The sequence below is a fragment of the Cotesia glomerata genome, linkage group LG1, assembly GCF_020080835.1.
Source record: "Cotesia glomerata isolate CgM1 linkage group LG1, MPM_Cglom_v2.3, whole genome shotgun sequence".
Classification (NCBI taxonomy): Eukaryota; Metazoa; Arthropoda; class Insecta; order Hymenoptera; family Braconidae; genus Cotesia; species Cotesia glomerata.
This window is the reverse complement of record NC_058158.1, coordinates 22097221-22120609: the sequence shown is the minus strand read 5'-3', so window position 1 is coordinate 22120609 and position 23389 is coordinate 22097221. Positions and strand designations below refer to the sequence as shown.

Sequence of the window (23389 nt, the reverse complement as noted above, 5' to 3'; positions counted from 1 at the left end):
TTTTCAGGGTTTTTTGGGATTCACTTAAACTTTAAATGGCTTATGGTCTAAATAAACTTCAGATAAGTAGTAAGCGGGTCGAAATACATTAAAATCATGCTTAGTTTAAGTCAAAAAAATTTTTTAAATCATTTTAAATCGCGCTATTTTCTAATTGCCGATTTTCGTCATTTTTTTCGGTTTTTCAAAGTTTTCTCGAAAATTTGATAGTGTACGGGTCAAACTGACCTCAAATTCGGATTCAGCGGGTCGAAATACATAAAGATATATGGGTCCCGTCAAAAGTACTGACAACTTTTTTTTTTGTGTGCCGGTGTCATAAAAATATTAATAAAAAAATTTCGAATGATACTGTATCAACATTTATGGTATCTGACAGAAAAACTTGCTGCTATGTCATTTTTTGAGTTTAGTATTAGTTTAGAAGTTAAAAAAATATTATAAACGTGATTAAAAAAGAAGAAAACAAAATTTGTGATAGAATCACTGATATCTTTGGAAGAAATCGTGTCAAGTTAATTTTTAGATAATATTATTCATGAAAGAATATATAAATATACTAGCTGACCCGGCAAACGTTGTTTTGCCATATAAATAATTTCCTAGTAATTTCTAGTGTAGACAAAAAATAGCTTACTTATTGTAAGTATGTATGTATGTTAGAATGTGTATATTGTATGTATGTAAGAATGTGGTATATGCGTGAAATAAGCATGGAGCGCTGTGAACGATGAGGGAATATAAAAATAACAAAAGGCAAACATTATTTTTAAGTTATTATAATTTATTCCTTTAAATTATATATCATTAATTAAACAATTACGACAGTAACACTATTAAACAATATCAATCTCTTAATGCTATAGCGTGAACAATATTTTTTGTTAGTCCATCTTTAGCTAACACAAACAAACTGGATGGTTTACCCACTCGAGAGCATGCCACGTATAATTGTCCGTGTGAAAAACATGGTGTTCTCAAATCTAATCCACAAACAGACATCGTTTGACCTTGGGGTTTGTTGATAGTCATTGCAAATGCCAATCTAATCGGATACTGAATACGTTTGAATTGAATTGGCACATCTGTAGGTATAATAGGAATCCGTGGTATGAGTATATTTTCACCTCTGAACTTGCCATTTAAAATCCTGGCTTCGATCACGTTTTTCATTAATTTTTGAATGACTAATCGCGTACCGTTGCACAGCCGGGGCGGGTTCAAATTACGAAGCAAGATAATTGGAGATCCAACCTTTAATTGTAAATTATGCGGTGGCATGCCTGGCAAATCCAGTGAGTTCAAAAACTCTGTGGAAAAATTTACTGCTTCGCTGTCGTCGCAAACTGTATCAATAGATTTATATGATACCAAGTTCCCTGGCAACAACATTTGTATCTTCAGATTTAAATTGTCAACGTCTACATTTTTTGCCGCTAAAATCGCTCTTTCTGCAAGCCACTCATGATTTATGTACTGTGTGTGTGTACATCGGGAAATATTTGTTCAATGAGAGTATCTTGCGAATCAGCGATTGTGCAGAAATCGGTCGGTAATTTTACGTATCCAGTTTCATCTATAGCAACTTTTCCATCACCGATATCTAAGAGTTGTTTTGAAAATGTTTCAGCGGATGGATCTTGAAGCATTTGAACGCGCATATTTATTTTTAGCTGTAATTTTTCAACATTACGCCACAATGGAGATGATTTTAAGCAAGCGTTGATCTCATCAGCGTATGTTGAACGTGGAATGACTGGAAGTGTTTGTCTGAAATCACCTGAAAGGACTAACAGAGTTCCGCCAAATAGTTTGTCACTGTTTTTAATATCTTTCAATGTCCTGTTCAACGCTTCAAGTGAATGTTTGTGTGCCATAGTACATTCATCCCAAATAATAATTTTACACCGTTTCAGCACAGTGGCCATGGACGATTGTTTCTTAATGTTGCATACTGCGTCAGGGTTATTCTGAATATTTAGTGGCAGCTTAAATACTAGATGAGCTGTTCTACCTCCATCCAATAAAGTTGCTGCAATGCCCGATGATGCAACGGCCAATGCGATGCCATTATTTGATCGTATTTCAACAAGAATCAGCGAAATAACGAATGTTTTGCCAGTTCCACCCGGTGCATCCAAAAAGAAGAACCCACCTTGTCCAGCTGAAACTGCGAGCATAATGCGATCATAAATGGTTCTTTGTTCCTCATTCATTAGTGGGACATTGCGGGCAATAATCGCTGCCATTTCTACAGTACTGTACTGCAGTTCACGATTCATTTCAGTATTCATTAAATCAGATGCAGTTCGATGTGGCGAATTCATACCGAAATTATTAAGTGGTAAGTTGGCAATGACAATGCAAAGATCATCAATAGCAATCAATACTTCATTGTACATTTCATCGCTGAATGTTATGGTTAGATCGTGGCACCATATACGATGTTGATGCAGTATATCATCAGTCATTGAATCTTTGTGATTTTCCCATAATATCTGTGCTCGGGCTGGGAAACATGTAGTCAACACTATAGTGAATAGTAGACGAATTTGTATTGCTGTACAGTTCAATGCAGCTTCAGCAAGCATGCATTCCCACTGGTTGTCGTCTTCCAGCAATCCGAGTGCAAGGCATGCATCTTTATACGTTGGATATTGTTGCCCATTCACTTTACGTATATCTTGAAATGATAATGGGCCAGTAACATTAACCAAAAACAGTCGAAGATAAAAGCACTCCGTGTGTCTTGGATTGACTGTAAATAATCGCCCCAAGGCGTTTGATTTAAATAAATTGAGACATGCAGCAACTGGTGAGCCTTGCTTGCGGGGCATCCATGTTTTTGTTTGAGTTCATGTGAAATAGCGTGGTACTTGTGAATAGAGTAAAGTACGTGCAAAAGCACTTGGTGTATGTGTAGTTTTTGGTGGATTTATAGCACGATCAATCGCTGTCTCGTTCGTGAAATATACACGCTGACCATTTTCAAGATGAACGGCTAACTGAACAACTGCTGGATCCCGTTCATGAATTGGAAAATCAAAGATACGCCAAACAGCTTCATTGGAGCTGATGTACCGACCTATTTGGTAGAGCGTTATTTCATCGTTTTTATTTACTGGAGGAGCATTCACATTGGTATTTTCCACTCTAAACTCCGCCATGTCACTGCCTTTATGGACATACTTGCAAATGTATTTGATGCTCTTCACAGAACTGCAGAACTCAAGATTAGTATGAGCATTGTATGTTTTGCTCAGCAGGGGCGAATATGGCACGACCCAATGATTGTCAATATCAATGTCTGTGTTGCTGATGTTTTTGATAAATGATTGTCCGCTATTATCTGGATTCCTTCGACAATATATTGGATATCCGTCGACATTTGTGATTGTATCGTTAGTGAAATCTTTAGGGAAATTTTTTGTACATTTTCCATCTGACATGCAAGGCGATGAACGATTAAAAGTACCGCATGGGCCATAAATCATGTTTGCTGTAACAATATCAAACAGCAATTGATCAGTAGACGGATCGGGAATTTCTGCAGAAATTATATCATCTATTTCTTCAGGACGGATTTTGGCGATTAACCAAACCAAAATGTGGGCATGAGGTAATCCTCGCTTTTGCCACTCAACCGAATACAGCCAGCAACGTGTGGGATCGAATACATGTGATTTAGTAATAAAATTTATTAATGACTTCAGCTTTTGTCTAAACACACGTGCTGTAATGTCATGACGATGTATTGCATTTTGGCCAGGCAACAGCAAAGATGTAATCTCTGGCCATTCTGGATTACATGTGAACGTGATAAATAAACACGGTCGCCCATATTCGCGCACGAAAGTCAGAGCATCCTGTATATACTCTTGCATATGACGTGGACTGCCTACGTACAATGATAGCAGAATGACAGAGTTACCAATTTCGGCGGCGTCGGCGTTGTTGACAATAGCGTCTCGCAAAAGCTCTCGAAATCGTAGAATGACGTTATCCAGCCCGCGTCTAATCATCAATCTATACGCATAATTCTGAGCAAGGCCTCGTGACGTTGTCAAAATTATTTGGCAACGCAGGTAAGCTCAAAGATTCGGGGACTAGACTAGACAGAAGAACGAACGAGACTCTTGTAAGGGGGGATAAGTGTTATGGCTCAAACAGGTCTTACGGCTGCACCTCCCCGCATGGGCCTCGCTGGTAACTGGTCGGGTTGTCATTTTATTACCGATCAGGCTAACGCAGTCGTTAAATGGGTTGATACAGTTAACTAAGTACGAGGACAGATTGACATTAAATTCAACTCAATTCACATCTGTCCTATGATAGCTTAAATGCTTGAGGACAGGGTTTTTCCTTGCCGGCAAACTTGGCTGTGTATTTCCTATGTGAGGGTAGGATAGATATACGTGCGTGTATAGCTCTTTTGAACCCAGGAAACGGCCTCTTTGGAGGTAGGCGAAAGCCTCGCCATATATTCTCTATACGCATAATAATCCTTCGAGCTAACGTTCTTGTTTGTTTCGGCTCCTGTAATAATATATTCATAAATATTAATTTAAGTTAATTGCGTTTAATAATTTAATTGTTTTGTTAAAAGTGTAATAATCAAATTCATAATAAATGAAGTACCTGATACGGGATCTCGTTGTTTAATATTTATGCTATATCCGTCTTGTCCCTTCCAGAAGATTAGCGGATATTGGAGAGCGTCACATGAACGGTGTGTATCAGCAATGAACTGAAGATTATTATTTCTCCTACGGATCACAATTTCTCGTGCACCTGTACGATCGCCAACCATGATTCCAGCAACGTCGTCAGCAACAGGTGCATTGAATCTACGAATGTGTTCTCCAGCTGGTGTTTTATCAGGATTAATAACAATAGCGTGATTATCGCTTTCTAATTTGTGCATGTGGGATTTGAATATTTTCAATAATTCATTATGCTCATTCAATAGAGCATCCAGCTCGCTGACGATGCGTCTAGCAAAGAATGAATCAAGGTTATTGTAGCCACAACGTGCATCCACCCGATTGGCTGGTGCGCTTCCGGAGTCCTCGCCGCCCATAAAGTAGATTTGTAAAAATTTATGTGGTTCGTTTGGCATTGGCAGCAATGAGCCTATTTTATGATAAACTTGGCCTCTGATTTTAAATGTAGAATTGTATTGTTGACCATTTGCATTAGTATTTTGAACTATTTCTGTTGCTCCGAACGATGTCATTTAAAAGCATGAGTTGAATGTTCGAATGGACTTTAGAAACACGTTAGAATCTGGATCTGTGCCGATAAGCAAACCGTTCAATGGTTCGGGTGGTGTTTCAATTACAGGTAGTTGTACCTTCCCTGACGCGCAACACATCCCGGCTGGTTCATTTTTGAATTTCAAAGCATGACAATACGGGCATTCTTTGTCCATAGCACCAATTACTACTTTTGAATGAGCATAATAATCAATATCGGGCTCATACTGGAATGCTAGACGTAGAAATGTTGTAGCTACAAATGCTCGATGTGCCTGTTGGCGTTGTTGGTCATTCGCTCTGCGTCTATTGACAGTAAAACGGTGTGATTGTCGATGTTCTAATATCATGACTTCATTGCGTTCAGCTCGTGTATCATCTGATTGTTCTTGACGCAACTGCGCCATTCTTACACGCGCTCCAGTATTTTCTTCCTGAACTTGTTCTTCGGTTCTTTGGGCTCTTCTATTTCGAATGCTTCTAGATTTATTTGTATCACGGCTCAAATTGGCCCCTTTGCGTTTTGTTGGCATTGTTCACTGTACAATACAAAACACATATGAATAGAACTGATTGAATTATTTAATTATTATATTTAATTATTATATTAATCATTTATTTTATCTTTGATTACATTAAATATACATTACATGTAAAAATTAGATAGTTTCACGAAAGCAAAAAATTTTATTTTTCTTAATTATATCGAAAATACATATTGTTAGAAATAGTGAAAAAAAAATTAGGAAAACGGTTGACCCTGAAGGCCATCCCTGCAACTTCCCGCTAATTCCATACTTAGGCGCTTAAAATTGCACCAATGGCGTTTTTGAGCTCTTCGAGCTCAAAAATACAATTTATGGGTTATTTTGAGCTCTCCAAGCTCAAATCTCAAATTTTGAATTGATCGCGCTAGGAATTTTGGAGTTATTCCGAAAGAACACTTTTTTCGGTTTTCTTTCGTTCACGATATCTCTCGAACGAATCAACCGATTTTGACCGGACTGGTGGCGATCGACGTGGTTTTTTGAGGTTAAGAGCTGATTAGTTTTTGGAATTGAACTATTAAGCCGTTTAAAAGTTATTCCAAAAAAACCACATTTGAAAAAAATTTTTTTTTCAGATTTTTGAAGATTTCTCAAAATCTATTGATCTGAATCGGTCCAAATAGTTTTCAAAATCTAAGTTTGGTCAAGCCCTTTTGAATGGCACCAACTGCGATGAAATCGGTCAAGCCGTTCAAAAGTTATAAGCGGTTCACATACTTTCACACACACACACACACACACAAACACACACACACACACACACACACACACACACACACACACACGCATACAGACGCCGTGACAACCTCGCGGGGATAGTCAGGGAAGCTTCCTGTGACCTTCAAACGTCGAGATCTGATGAAAACTCGGTTTTTGCAAAACGGGGTGAAAACAATAACTTCCCGATTTTTGAAAATCTTCGATTTTCGTAGCGGGAAGTTAAAAATTCTGTCGAAGTTAGAGCTCTTATAAGTAAAGACAAGAAAAAATTTCCCAATTGTAATAAAAATCTAACTTTCACCGAATTCGTTTTTCACCATTCCCAACATATTTTCGTTATAAATAAGAAAGAATAATTTTTTATTTTATAATAAACGTAAAAAATAATTTATACTTACAACTCAATAGCCGTTGTTTGCGGGAACTCGTGACACGTGTTGAGTATTTTAGAGGTTATGTAAGTCACTTAATGAACTGATCGTGTGATTTACACTCAAAATTAATAATTTTATTAGTTATTAATAATTAATTATATTCAATAATATTAGTTATTAATAAATAAATAATAAAGTTACTCGAGAATATATTTGATATGAGAGTTACACTGAGATAGTAAAAATGTTTAACTACTACGCTTGAAGCATAAACACTAATAATAGCCGAAAACTGTAGAGGTAACATCCCTACTCCGTGCTGTTTACAGGGTGAGAAGTGTTATCGGTAGACACATGGAGGGGATAACTTACCAAGTGATAATAATTGATGTTATCGAGCGGGATAGAAAATGATAAAATTATGAAAATGACTATTAAAAAGCAAGGGTTGGTGATAAAAAAGTGAAAATTTAGAGTTGTATGTATTTTTTGATGCCACATAATAAAAAAATAAAAAAAAAAAATTTTATCAAAAAAATAAAAAAAAAATTTTTGGGGTGAACACCCCTTATCACTTAGAGGTTAGAAAAATAGATAGTAGCCGATTATCAGGCTTACTGAATATGCATAAAAAATTTCATGAGAATCGGTCAAGCCGTTTCGGAGGAGTATGGGAACGAACATTGTGACACGAGAATTTTATATATTATATATCGCGTTGAAGAAACGCGTTATTGTGAGGGTGTGAAAATTCTAAAACATCCCTTTAAAGATCATGCTGATAACATCGCATACAAGATTTTTAAAGGAACTGAAAAATTTCAATACGAAATAAGTGACTAAGTCAATTATTTTCATAAGTTTTTATTGACTTTCACTAACAATTTTGACATTTTTAATTTACAGACGTTGCAGTCACCATCGGCCGTGAAGTCAACTTTTTTTCTAGTAACGGCACTTTGTTAAGACGCATAAAAAATCGAGACTTAATGGGTTTTTCTGGAATAGCTTTCGATCAAATATCTCATATGTTATTTCTGGGTGACTCAAGTAACAATGCTGTGAAGATCTATTCCAAAGATCTTCAATCTAAAGATCCTGAAATGAATATATTATTAGATAGTAAGAATTTTACTCGACCTCTTTTATTTTTTATTAGTATTCATACATAAATGTTATGGAGTATAATGTATATTAGACTGATTCAAAAAATCGACTATTTTTTTTTTCTTAAATATATCGAAAATATTGTTGGAAATGATGAAAAAAAAATCCTGTGAAAGTTACAGTCCTTAATATTAATATTAAGATGTCCTGCATGGTAAATTTCAATTTCCCGTATGATTAACATGGGAAAGCTTGTTTTTTTGAGTTTAGAATTTTATAACTCTTTAATCGTTTATCAAAAAAGCTAGACTAAATCATTTTCTTGTGTATAATTGAACGCTCTACAAAAAAGCTATCTCAGAATTTTTCGATAAACCAACGCGTTTTGAAGTTATTCAACTTTAAAATATAATTTATAATATTTTTTAATTTTATACGAAACTATCAAGTTTATCAAAAAATTTTCTCAAATTTTACAAATTTTTTGTATTTTATATTTCTTTTGGTTTAACAGATCCTTTTATTTAACTGTTAAATTTCTAATACTATCGTATCTTAATTTTTCAATAAATTCAAATTATTTTTATTTTTTTTTCCTAACCTTGTGATATTAGAGTAGTTTTATTACAATTCGGAAATTTTTTCTTATATTCACTGATAACAAGTAATAAGTATTGCAATTGTTCTTCATTTTTTGTAAAACACTTATTGTAATGTTCGATCAACGCTACCCCACGTTCCGCTACATCGTTCACCACAGTCAATTTATCAAAAAACTTCACACATTCATTATAACTTTCATCAAGAGACCAAAAATTCACATCTCTTTCCATAAAATCATACGGTAAATCAAACGCTGTAAAAATGAACATAGAATCTTTTGATACAAAATCACTCATATCTTTCTGCAAAAATCCTTCAATGTCTTCTTGTCTAATCTCCAATTTTTTGGCTTTCGTATTAAAACCATCTCGATTCTTCAAATTAACAATAATTTGTTCTCTCACTTCATTTTTTACACATCCATCAAATAAAGATATAACGGCTAATTTTTCAGATAAATACCATAGGTGATTCTTCATTTTTTCAGTAGTTGCAGTTGATATTGCCAAATTTACTGCTTTGTATCGAATTAATTTCTGCATGAAAATTAAATCATGTTGTGCAGCCAAAGTCGCTGAAGTCGAAGTAAACCACGCTGTTATATAATTTGTGATGATAAACTTGCGTATTTCTCGGAGGCTATTTATCTCATAAGTTGTGAGTTTGAATTCTTCCCGAAAAATGAATATTTTTAAACAATATATTGCTTTGGACATCCAACGAGCATGACTCATAGCTCCTGGACTTTTGAACGAAAAATTTTCTTTTGGAACAACTCCTAAGAAAACTGATGACAGCTCCAAAAATTCTCTGTAATCACTCCTTGGATGATATTTCTGCAAAGAAGTTAAAATTCAAAATATTGATTCATAAACTATTATTTTCCATTCGCCGAAAAGAAAAGAAATAATGAATGAATTTGAACCAAAATACAAATAATTTTTGAATCGATAAAGTTGATAAGCTTTATTTCTTCTCAACGATTTTTTAAGATATGCAACAAAACTTAATCACTTAACACAGATCTTACCTGCAAATATTCTCCAATGAATCTTAAAATTTCATCAGTGATGTCTGACAAAGCTTGATCAACAGCGGTATCTTCTATACCCGCTTTGAATTTTGATTTATCAATTTTGTTCCAAAAACCTTTGAATCGATTGAAGATTGGCACGTTCGGGCCTGTTTGTTTAGGCCAATATACTTCAAAAACGCTTTTTAAAATAATTTCAAACATGTGGTGACGACATGGTAACCAAATAAGTTCCCGACCTAAAGCTTTCTCTAATTCAACACCTGTGCTGTGATAAATACCTAAAAAATAAAATTCAAGTGAGATATTGGAATAATGCAAATTGTATTTTAAACTTGTTGTTGCTCACAAAAACTTAAGAAACAAAAAAAATTTTCAGTTTTATGTTAATGGTCTTAAAGTATTTTAAGCGAAATTGTGTAAATCTTACAAATTTATTTCAACGTCATGAGAAAAATTTTGTAATGTTACCTGTGTTAGTAACTGCAGTATCAAAGCACACTACTTTAACATATCGACTAATACCCCACTGATCTAGAATCGAATGTACAGCTGTTGCTTGTTCTATTCCAGTCCCAGAATTTATTTTTGGATCTCCTAATAATTGTTCTTCATCAGATGATGATAAAACAATAGGCAGCCTATCAACGGTATCAGACCCAACTATATCACTTAAAAGTTTCCCGTACCAATGAACAACGTAATTATCATCCAATTTCAATTGTTCCTTTAGTTCTCTAGCTATACCTTTTCTTAAAGATATACGTGCCCGTCGAATAGTACTGTAGCTTAAATTAACATCATTAAGATCATAACCAACAATCTTTAAAGTTGCAGCTATGATATAAGTAGCATTTCTACTGCTTACATTTCCGCGATCTAATGCAGCAACAAGTTCAGGTGTCATTATAGACATTTTTGAAGTCACTTTTGGCAGAGATAATTCATCTTCGAAATTTGAAACATGACTTATCGTTGATTGTGATGTTGTTAGTGTACCTTGGCTTCAAGTAGTGTTACTATCTTGGCTTGGAGTGATGGTACTATTGTCAACCAGTTCATCCGAATCTGTAAATTATTAAAACATCGTACTTTTAAAAATGTTCATAGCTCGATATATTCTTGAAAGCTCATGAAGTAAAAAAACATAAAAATCGCAAAGCTTTTTTCCCGTGATTTTTTTTATACTGCTTTTTGACCGCAGCATCCAAAAACTTTTAACCAAACTTAATGAAGTAAAAATAATATAAAGATTTTGAGTGCTTGCTTGTCTACTTAATGCGAAAAGTAAAAAATCTCCATAGTTTACAATTCTTTTTCTATCTTAATATTTTAAAGTCAATAAATTAATCAATCAGCAATTAACATGAAATATTTGTGAAAAACTTGAATTAATACATACTTTCTTCATCTACCTCCATCAGTTCTTCATATGTTAGAGGTTTTTGTGGAAAATTATCAATAAATCCACGCCGACCTGATGATCTCTGGGCTAGCAAAAATTCATTTCCCTCTTTACTTAAGGTTTTGACTGCTTTCGTGTGAGCAATATCAAATAACTCCTTCAACTTATTCTTAAAAACAGTTTCATTTTTGATTTGCGTGAATGATTGTCTCCGTTTATAACTACGCTGCAAACTTTGCCACTTTTTGAACATTCTCAATAACTTATTGATGGCATTTAAAGTCTCACAAGTAGAAATTTGAGCCTTTTTCCATTGTTCTTGAACAAAATTACAAAAAAATGAATTTAAAATACAAGCCAAAAATATTCACGAAAAACAATGATAAACTATAGCAACAATCAAAGTCCGAATTTGGTGGTTAGAACACCGCGTCACTCACAGTTATCAATTGAACAATGGGTTATTATTACCCAAATCAAAAAAGTTCGGTTAAAGCGTCGAGTCGCGGAATAATGAGCGTTGTAGTGCGAGGTGGTCAGATACTAAGGGAGGGGGCGTCCTTGAAGCTTTTTTGATGGTATGAATAGTAGTGTGGTTAATTAAGAACAAATAGTACAACCGATGTCTTCTCTGTTTCGCGCTTCGATGATTTTAACTGTGAAACTAGCTTCGATAAATAAAAAAATTAAATCAGTACATTTTTATTAAAGTAATAAAATTGATTGCATGAATTTGAAATATATAATATTATGAACTTATAAAATCAATAAAATAATTGATGAAAATAATTTTTAATTGAAAATAAAATTAATTTGAATTTATTTAAAAATTAAGATACGACAGTATTAGAAATTTGACAGTTAAATAAAAGGATCTGTTAAACCAAAAAAAAATATAGAATAGCTAGATAATATAGATAGCTTTTTTGTCGAGCGTTCAATTTTACACAAGAAAATGATTTAGTCTAGCTTTTTTGATAAACGATTAAAGAGTTATAAAATTCTAAACTCAAAAAAATAAGCTTTTCCATGTTAATCATACGGGAAATTTAAATTTACCATGCGGGACATCTTAATATTAATATTAAGGGCTGTAACTTTCACAGGATTTTTTTTTCATCATTTCCAACAATATTTTCGATATATTTAAGAAAAAAAAAAATAGTCGATTTTTTTGAATCAGTCTAATGTATATGCATGTTTACAAATTTTTTTTATTTATTTAATAGATAAAGTTGATACTCGGACAATGATGGATATGGCTTATGATCAATCTTCACAAAGCTTATTTTGGACTGATAATAAGAAACGAGCAATTTTTAAAATGAACATTAATTTCTTCAACACATCGAACTCGCCAGAAATTATTTTATATTTAATAAATGAAAACCCACAAGGAATATCAATAGATTTATGTCATCAACGTTTATATTGGGCAAATAGCAATAAAGCTCATCCAAGCATATCAAGCTCAAAACTTGATGGAACAGATTATACTGTCGTAATAAATAAAGATTTGTATCGACCAGTTGCAGTGACTGTAGATCATTTATCTAATAAATTGTATTGGATTGAATATGGTGAAGGAATTCATTTTAATATTGAACGCAGCAATTTAGACGGAACCAGTCGTGAATTATTAATAAATAGAAAACATCAACAGCCTTTCAATATTGCCGTAGATGATAATAGAATTTATTGGTCAGATTGGGTTTATAAGGCAGTTTGGAGTATCAATAAAAATGTACAAGGTGATAAAGTACCAAAAATATGGAAATCATTTCGTAATCATAATGGAGAAGCTAATCCTACTTCGATAATTACCTACAATAATATTGCTGAAGTTGAATGTATTGTATTTGAAAGCGAGCCATCATTAAACCGCTCTGTTTTAAGTGATGACAACGAAAAATATAACGTTGTGATGGAAAGCAATGAAGAACATTATGGATCTGTTATAACAAACGCAGAGCTTTGTTTAAATGATGGATATTTTAATAATATAACCAATACATGCCAATGCAAATTAGGGTAATTAAAATATGTGCGTTATACTAATACAAAAATTTGAAGAATTGAATAAAATTTTCAAATTTTTTTGCAATATAATTAGAATCATCAATGACAACTTATAGTTCAGAATTTAATCAGCTCTTTTCTTCAGAAAAATGTCTTACATAACACAATCCATATCAAAAGTGGTTCTTTTATTCAAGTAATACCATAGATCAAAAGTAAAAAAGAATTTTTTTGTTCAAGAAAACTCTTGGATCATTCCATGTGAAATCGATAAATACTTGAACTCGAATCCTTTCGATTTGGATAAATTTTGTCTTTATAAAAGCTATTTATTACAGCTTTTTTGATTTACATTAACTTCCAAACGACAAATTATAAAATGTGTAAAGATAATAGAGATAACGTAAATTTAAATAAATATACGTAAATTACAATTTTGAATTTACTATGCCGGCGTACATTTAAATGATGGCGAGTTGATAAAGACAGATCTAAATTAATCTTAAAAATTTTCTATCCGGGTGTATTGGTATTCCTATTGAAAAATTAACATTCAATTATATTTTTAGCTTCAACGGAGATCTTTGTGAGAAATCAGTTTGTGATAACTGGTGTGTTCATGGTGAATGTAGCATACTTTTTAATGGAAAACCTGATTGCAAGTGTCATTTAACTCACCAGGGATTGCGATGTGAAGAAGAAATTTGTTTTAATTATTGCTTCAATGATGGAGAATGTACAATTCACAATAATAAGCCAGTCTGTTCTTGTAAATATTCTCAGGGTCCTAGATGTGAAGAAATAGATAATGTTACACAATTATGCACAATTTTGTGTACGAGTCCGTTATACACGACGTATGAAAAAGTAAATAATAATTTTTGCCGGTAAGTTTACAATATATTATTTTTACAATATTTTTGTTCATTCTTTTAGTGCTGTACAATTTGGCTGACTAAACCGGCCAGAAAGTTTAGCCAGGTTAATTAGTTCATCGGCCGGCTGGTTAATCCAAATTAATCGGTTAAACCGATTAACTAATTAACCGGTTAAATTAGTTAAACGGTTAACTGATTAACCAGTTAAACGGTTAATCGGTTAAATAGTAAACTTACATTTTCCATTATATAAATAATAAATTATTATTAAATCTAATATTTTTAACATATTTACACTAATATTTATTTATTTTATGTTTGAATTTACGATAATTATTTATTACGGATATTTATATAACTGAATGATAATTTTTTTTTTTTTTAACATAATATTATGGATCATTCCATGTCAAATCGACCAATGGTTGGAATCGACCCCTTTCGATTTGGATAAATTTTGGTCAGAAGTTTTCTTATATCATATTACGGAGTTCTGCCCAAGAAAGGAAAATAAAAAAATTTTTTTCAAAAGATATGCAAATTCAAAATTTCGCGATTTTTCCAGTTTTTCAATTTTGATTTTGTAATATCTCGAACGCTATTATAGATACAGGAATGGCCTTTCGTTTGTTTGAAAAGGGACACTTGGGGCTATTGAAAAAAATATTTGGGAAAATATTTTGAAAAATTCAAAATTTAGAATTTTTGTAAATCGTCAAAAATGACGATTGACATTAAAATTTTGGCTCAATTTTTTTGTATTCTACCTTGTACTGATCTTAAAAAATCCTGAAATTTTTAGAACTGTATTTTTTGTTTTTTTTTTTTTCTAAAATTTGAATTTTTGAAATTCGAAAAAAAGATTTTTTTTTTTTTTTGCAACTTCTAAATAAGGTAAAGTTATGCAGATTCATAGTACAGTCAAACCTGAGTAAGAGAGAACTGGGTAAGCGAGAAAACTCTATAAGTGAGAATAATTCTCAGGTCCCGTACTTTGACCTCTCAAAAACCTCTATAAGTGAGAAACAAAAACCTGCATAAGCGACAGTCGTTTTTCCCACTCTGACCTCAATAACCGAGAGAGATTCAATAAAGTCCCAGTGCTCCGAGGGACACGGAAACATCAAGCGGATTGTCATTTTATTGTCATTTTTATTGTCATTTTGAGCATTAAAACATTAAATGCACGACTTGGAAAAATTAAATAATAAATTAATTTCAACTTTTTTTTATTTTTTGAACGTATACCCGAGAAAAAATGATCAGACCTGACCATGCCTGTTCATGTATGATCAGGCCTGAAATTAGACATGATCATGCCTGAATCGTCAAATACGCTCAGACCTGTTCATGCCTGATCAGGCCTGTCCATTTCTGAACGGTTAAATACGCTCAGGTCTGATCAGGCCTGTTCATGTCTGAAGGGTTAAATATGCTCATACCTATTTATGTCTGATCAGGCCTGTCCATGGCTATTCATGTCTGATCAGGCCTGCTCATGCCTGTTCATGTCTGATCAGGCCTGTTAATGTCTGAAGTGGGAAATACGCTGAGGCCTGTTCATGTTTGAAGCATTAAATATGCTCAGGCCTGTTCATGCTTCGAAATGTTAATTAAATTTACCCTACGGTAGGTTTTTAATGATAATCAAAATACTTTTATTTATTGAATAATAAAATATACCGTTTATTGATAATTTACAAATTTATTAATCGAAATTAATGTACATACACTGAACATATTCAAAAAATTTTTCTTAGCATGAACAGTCATGGACAGGTATGATCGGGCCTGAGCGTATTTAACGCTTGAAACATAAACAGACATGGACAGGCATGACCATGTCTAATTTCAGGCCTGATCATCCATGAACAGACATGAGCAGGTCTAATTTCAGGCCTGATCGTCCATGAACAGGCATGGTCAGGTCTCATCATTTTTTTCCAGGTAGATCTGATCAGACTTGCATAGTCAGAGATATGATAAAAATTTTTTCTTTGACGAAAATAATTTTTTTGATCATCACAAAATGTGCAAAATTATTTTTATCATTACGTTTAAATAATTTTGAAATAAAAAATTTGTTACATTTCCTGCGGGATGTTTGGGTCTGCTCTGCTCCTGCCTAATATTAAAATCATTACTTATTTTATTATTTAAATAAATGTGATGTTATAATGAGATTCGGTTAAATAGATAAATTAGGACTATCAAAATATATTATAAAATCAATTTTTATATTATATTTATGATAAACTTATTTGATACGTTATGTACTTCATAAAATTATTGTCACATAAGATAGCAGCACAGCAGGCGGGAACTTCAAGGCTCACGGATATCACCAAAGTTAAACAGCATTGAGCGGGGTTAGTAGTTGGATGGGTGACTGCTGGTGTTACAGCTGTACAATTATATGTAATCATTTTTTTTTTATTTTAATTCATTATAGAAAATTGCGTATGCTCCATCAAGTACTATATCCATAAAATTAAGCAAAATAATTAATTAAAAGTAACAATAGGCTTTCTGATCAGACCTGATCAGGTCAATTCATGCCTGATCAGGCATGGTCATTTTTCATGTCTGATCAGGCCTGAAGACTCATGCCTATTCATGTCTGATCATTTTTTCCCGAGAGCAAAAATATTGTTTATTAAGTTATAAAATAATTTTGTGTGAAAGGAAAAAATTTTTGGTCAACATTTCAGGCTCGCCGATTGCAGTCAAAGATAAAAAGGCTCAAAAAATTTTTTCATCAACTTATTTTGATCGGAAATTTTATGCTCTACAAAAAAGTTCCTTACACAAAATTACGTAGCACCCATAGATTCAGAGATAATCTCAATTTTAGTATCAAAATAGTAGATTTTCGCCATTAAAATAATCTTCTTAGTTTGAAATCTATTTATAAGTTCTCCATTCGACAGGAAATTGAATTTTCTATCAAAATGTTTCTTTGTAAAATTTATACGAGTGATAATTATTAAAATTATTCCAATTTTTGTTCAAAAAGTGGCATTTTCGACCGTAAATGAATTATTTCTTGGTATAAAACGTAATCAAATTCTTATCAGTTTTAGTAATCAGTCCTATGTCTAATAGAGTCGATGTTACATCGGCTGCAGTGGCGCAAGCATTTAAGTTATACCTTCCCGGGAAAAAATGATCAGATCTGATCAGACATGAACAGGCATGAGTCTTCAGGTCTGATCAGGTATGAAAAATGACCGGGTCTGATCAGACCTGGCCAGGCATGTTCAGGTCTGATCAGATCTGTTCATGTCTGACTCGATCAGGTCCATAAAAAAAAAAAAATCGGTGCCGACGGGGATTCGAACCGTACACCTCGCGCTCTTCAGACTGACACTTTACCTCTTGACCAAATGATTCATCTTAACTTGAGAGTATCTTTCGAGCTACTTCAAGTAATTCAAATTTTATACATGATTTATCCTTATAGTTAACGGAGTTCTATACCTAATTTATTAATTATTAATAATTAATCATATATTACAGTGATTTATTCGGAACGGCTATGTATTTTTTTCGCTCCATTAACATATGGTTCCACACTGAGAGAGAATTTTATTCAATAGTAATAAAACAGTTTATTTGGACTTGAAAAAAAATTTAGTTAATATTAATAAAATTATATTTCATATAAATAAAATTATATTAGTATTTAATAAAATTTCATAAGTATTTAATAAAATTTTCTTAAATACTAATATGTGTTTATTAAAATAACCACGAACGACGCTTTCGTTTGCTGTCATTAATACGAATATTAAGTCATTAAAAGAAATAATCTCAAAAAAAAAAAATTAATATTCATCAATTAATTATAATATATTCAAATATATTTTCACAGTAAAGTCTTTTAATAAATAGTATTAAGATTTTTATACAAGACATCCTAACCTAACCTATTTGTTTACTTCATGACGAATCACATGTAGAGATTTTAAATAATAAAAATAAATAAATATTCGATTGAATTTATGAAATCATAGTCTTTATTTTTAACAAATGCGTCCCTACATTGTCTGGTTTTCTGCTTCTGTTTTCATTTTATTAAATAATGTCTAACTCTTATCGATTCATTTGTGAAATTTTTAAATTTAAGTGCATAAAAATTAACATCCACTCGGATAACAACAGTTGTAGACTTTGTATTTCAAAATATAGTTCCGACAAAATTCAATTTTACTTAATTATTTATTCAATTAATTACTGATCAATACTTGTTAGTTAGTTGATTAATGAATTTTCTTTATATTACATGTAGATAAATATTCATTACATACTAAGAAACATTTATTAGTATTTAATAAAATTTTTATTAGTATTTAAGGAAATTTAATTAATATTTAATAAATTTTTATTTGGGATTAGCCAAATAAACGTTTTATTAAATAGTAATAAAATTTCATTACTATTAAATAAAATTGTCTCTCAGTGTTGGCTAGATATCAGACATGGACAGGTCTGATCAGGTCTGAGCGTATTTAAGGCTTCAGACATGAACAGACATGAGCAGGCATGAACAGGTCTGATCAGATCTGAACGTATTTAACGCTTCAGACATGAACAGACATGAGCAGGCATGAACAGGTCTGATCAGGTCTGAGCGTATTTAATGCTTCAGACATGAACAGGCATGAACAGGTCTGATCAGGTATAATTTCAGGCCTGATCATACATGAACAGGCCTGCTCAGGTCTAATTTCAGGCCTGATCAGATATGAACAGGTCTGCTCAGGTCTAATTTCAGGCCTGATCAGATATGAAGATTTTTCGTAAGCGTGTAGTTCTCTGATCTGCGAGAAATTCATGTTGAGTGACAGGTATTTATTTTTCTTCTGGACAATTGCAGATACTGAATTCAATACATTTACAAGAGCTTACATCGAATAGTTTTTTTGAATCAGTTCTGTAATCATTAATTTTTTGCTGTCCAGATGACGAAGAATGACGATTATTACTCACTATTTTTTTAGCTTTCAAATATTTTTCATGTTGAGCAATTATTAATTGGATAATTCGTTTCGTTGAAACTGTTGGGATAGAAATCATAGAGAATAACTTCTCTACGTCTGTAGCTACAATACTTGCAATTTCAGAAAGTGATGGCTCAAATTGATTCTCGTTTTTTCTTCCTTGTCTTAGGTAATTACAATACCTCACAATTTCTTCCTTGCTTGGAAGATGATCCTTGGGTAATTTATCTGGCTAAATACACATACTGCTGTAATAAAACTCTGTGATGATATTCGCTTGGCAATAAATGCATCTAAAGTCACTGTAGCTGTTTTCTTTGAATTAAGTAAGGCTTTTGATTCTGTAAATCACAAAAGACTATTACACAAGTTGTTATTGATGAATTTCTCTACTGATGCCATTACGTGGGTTAGGTCTTATTTGACTCAAAGAAAGCAGCAGGTGTTTGCTAATGAGTGCGCATCCTCTTGGAGGAATGTATTAAATGGTGTGCCACAAGGCAGTGTGCTTGGCCCTTTATTGTTCTCGCTTTATATTTCGGATCTCTCTCAACAGCTGAGCTGTCGATATTTGCTTTATGCTGATGATTTAGTAATATACTTGCCCTGCTATCCAGAACAGATAAATGAATGTGTTGCTGCCCTGAATGCGGAAATAGTTAAAATTTTAGAATGGTGCAATATCAATTACCTTAAGTTAAATGCATCGAAGACAAAAGCTGTGATTTTTGGTAGTAGAGTTAAAGTTAACTGTAATAATTGTAAGTATGCTGATTGTATTCGCGTAAATGATTGCATTATTCACTACGATACGACAATTAAGTATCTTGGCGTGTTAATTGATAGCACTCTCACCTGGGAAAATCAGGTTATGAGTGTTTGTAACAGGGCAATGCGGGTTCTGGCGCAGTTCAAGATTAATAATGAAATCTTCAACGAAAAACTGCGTATAAAGCTTGTCACCACGTTAATATTCCCAGTGTTTGATTATTGTTGTGCGGCTTACTGCAATATTACTAATGACTCGCAAATGCGATTACAGCGCAAAATGAATTGCTGTGTTCGCTATATCTATAAAATTGCGAGGGCTGAACACATTACTCCGTACTTTAAGAGGCTGGGTTGGTTAAAGCTGAGTGACAGAAGAAACTACTTTATAGCATGCCTCTTTTACAAAGAAATATATTTAAACTATCGTCAGCTATTTAAATGTCACATAGAATTTTTGCCGGTTGCGTTGCGTAGAATCGATGTAAGGGAAGATTATCTGTGGCTACCTAGATCTAATTGTTGTATGTATGATAACTCGTTTCTTGTTCGTGGTATACGCATCTGGAATGCGCTGCCAGCTGAAATTACAAAAGCCGAAAGTTTCGAAATATTCCGTAGACTGTGCTATGATTATTATTTCCAAAAGTATTGATCTGCTATATTGAACGTTTATTACTGCTATTGAAGGTTGTTGAGCTTTGTATAACACAAGTATTATTTATAAGCATGATTAACATGTTATTACTGTTAATTACTATATTTATTTTGATTTTATTTTTATGTTTCTAAAACTCTGTACATCATACACTAATTATAAATGTATATTTGATGATGGTTCTGAGGGAGCCTAGGCTCCAGAATCCAATAAAATTATTATCTATCTATCTATCAGTGTAATTATACGGAAATCATATATAATTATATATGAATCATAAATAATTATATATGCATTTTGTGATTACTACACTGATAGAAAATTTATGTTGACTCAAGAGATATTTTCTTGATCTAAGAATTTATTTTGGAAGACAAATGATTATTTTGCGTTAAGAATTTCTTGTCTTGATTTAGATTTTCTCGGCTTAAGAGCTATATTATCTTTAATTGATATATTTAAGTTTTTCAATCAAAATAACATTATCGTTTAAAAAACTTAAAATAATTCATCAAAGTATATTTCAAAAACTAACCAGTCTTTAATTGTTATACCAAAAAAAAATTATTTCTTGGAAATAAGTAAATTAATGACTCAAAAAAACGCCATTCTTACCACAAGCCGGTAACATCTTGAATCAAAGTTTTGAAGAAAAAAAGTTTCTTGAATCAAGATTGTTTTTCTATCAGTGTGTAACAGGGAAAATCGAACTTCCCGGGGTCATTATCGACCACTAAATTAACGCACGGTAGGTCAGGGCTTTCCTTTACCTTTCGATTTTTGACAAGTAGTTTCGACTTGTCACCGGGCGTGCTAATCGAAAGTCCCTACTACAGTCCCCGGAAAATGAAGCGTGGGAGCGAAGATAGGAAAGTTGGAGAGCACGAGGAGAGGTTATAAAAACGCCGGGTGTTGTGTCAAGACTCTCTTTCTTCCGGCAAATTTTTGCGAGTACGTTGGGTAACTGTGTTCCAGCGTGGGATATTTTTCTGAGACAAGTAAGTAGTTGATTTCTTAAGGCTTCACGAATGGAACGAAGCGATTAATTTTTATTGTCTGGTATTTTGTTAAAAATTACTTGTCGTTAGGCCATTTGGCTGACGATCTTCGTCTTATTCGAAATATTTATTTACTGGAATTTCTAGGATAAATTGATCGAGGATAAGATTGGGGAGCTGGGTGTAATTTGAAGATACGAGTTTCTGGAGCCTTGGAAGTCAGTAGGCACAGTGGAGCTGATCCCGTCATTTTCTTTCTACTGGGAAAAGATTTCATCGCTGGAGTACCGGTTTCAGTTGTCAGGTATTCTGAGTTATTTTAGGCCAAATTAATTAATAATTTAATTAAGAGGCCAAAATAATTAAATTTAATTTCTTGAGCGGTCATCTTTGTATTAGCAAATTCGTACTTTAGTTTCTATCGTCAAGGTCAAGTAGTTAGTTTTGTCGCTGGACTTTTATATTTAATAGATAAGTTGTTAATTTATTGGTAAAGAATTTATAAGTAATTTATTATAGGCCTGTTGGCTATGATAAATTAATTTTAGTTAAGAATTTTCGAGACAGAAATTAATTAAGAAATATCGCCTAGAATTTATTTAAGGAGAATTAAGAATTGAAATTAAGTTAGTGAAAGTCATTCTATAATGCTCCACGGTGGTAATTTTGTTGAGACGTTTTAGAATTTCAGAGTTGAATTTAAGAAATTGTGTTAAATTAGATTTAGGCCGGTGGGCTAAATTTAATTAATTTAGTTAATTTAGCGAATGTATTTATTGAGAAATTTAGTGAATTTAGAAAATTGATTACCGAACTTGTTAAGAAAATTATGTAGTGAGCTTTGTTAAAGATTATTTAGTGGAGATCAAGAAATGAAATAAATCAGTGGGTTTATTAGAATAAATTGATTGATAACTTTAGTAGAAAATTTAGTGAGTTGGAAATGAATTTAGTTAAGAAGATATATTAATGAATTTAATGAATTAAAATCGAAGGTCAGAATTTTGTGTTAAGAAATTGTTAGGCGTAATTTTGGAATTTTGGAAAATACGAAATATTGAGAAGTTTTATTGGGTAAAATATGTTGTTTGTTATTCCGTCAGTTGGACGAGGGTTAAGGAATTAAGAATCTAGATGCGTAATGGTCTATGATTAAATTTAGAAATTAGGAATCTAGATGCGTAATGGTCTATGATTGAATTAGGAAATTAAGGATAGATGCGTAATGGTCTATGTAGAGTTAAGAAATTAAGAAGATAGATGCGTAATGATCTATAGTTGAAAGAATTTAAGGATATTTAGTTGTAAGTTTTGGCAAGTGCCTGCGTAGGTGAGAGGTCCTCACAATTAAGTAATTGATAGGTTAATTTTAAGGGTAATATTATTAAGGAATTTTGTTAAAATAAAATCGTTTACATTGAATAAATAATTAAATTGTTAATAATTGTTTCTCAGTATTAATTTTTCAGCCTTTCTCAACTTCTCACGACCCGATCTTTCCTTCTCATGCTCCCCGGTTTCTGGGACACCGAGTATAAAATCCCAGTGGCGCCCTTTTCAAAGAGGAAAGGGGTGACCAATTGGACAGGGCTAACCACCCCGTTACAAGTGTATAAAACGTTCTCTGTTTTCATCTCAGAGTCTGCTACTCCAATGATTAATAATCTTTTAAACTATAGTTTTTTATGGATGAAATAATGGAACTGTATTAATTAATTTAACTTATAAAAATCGATTATATATTCGATTTGCATTAGTTGTAGGTATTTCAAGCTTTAATTTTCCAGTAAGTCTTGTAGGTAATCAGGTAGCGTGTTAGTCTTTAAAGCGTCAGGTCCCCGGTTCGATCCCCGCTCACGGTGAATTTTTTTTATTTTTATAGAAATAATTATAGATAATTATATCTAATTATAAAAAGGTTGGCAATAGCCTAATCGGCTCGAGACCTGCATTTTGGACGAGTGGGACCAGGGTTCGATTCCGGCATGCACCAATATTTTTCAATAAACTAAGAATATGT

General features: G+C 32.7%; 2 protein-coding genes across 4 annotated transcripts in view; one reads left to right on the top strand and one right to left on the bottom strand.

The window, feature by feature from the left end:
- Positions 1-23389, top strand: part of LOC123272603 (protein cueball) — a 95390-nt gene that overhangs the window by 39366 nt on the left and 32635 nt on the right. For all 3 annotated transcript variants that reach the window (XM_044739533.1, XM_044739518.1, XM_044739526.1), the window contains exons 2-4: positions 7804-8019; positions 12275-13076; positions 13634-13951. In XM_044739533.1, the coding sequence (XP_044595468.1) occupies positions 7804-8019; positions 12275-13076; positions 13634-13951 (1336 nt within the window). The remainder of the gene's footprint in view (positions 1-7803; positions 8020-12274; positions 13077-13633; positions 13952-23389) is intronic.
- On the bottom strand, positions 10569-11351 carry LOC123272646. Its single transcript, XM_044739587.1, has 2 exons — positions 11043-11351; positions 10569-10708 (listed from the first exon to the last, which is right to left on the bottom strand). Exons 1-2 carry the CDS (start codon positions 11296-11298, stop codon positions 10647-10649), a joined length of 318 nt encoding a protein of 105 aa, XP_044595522.1. The 5' UTR covers positions 11299-11351; the 3' UTR covers positions 10569-10646.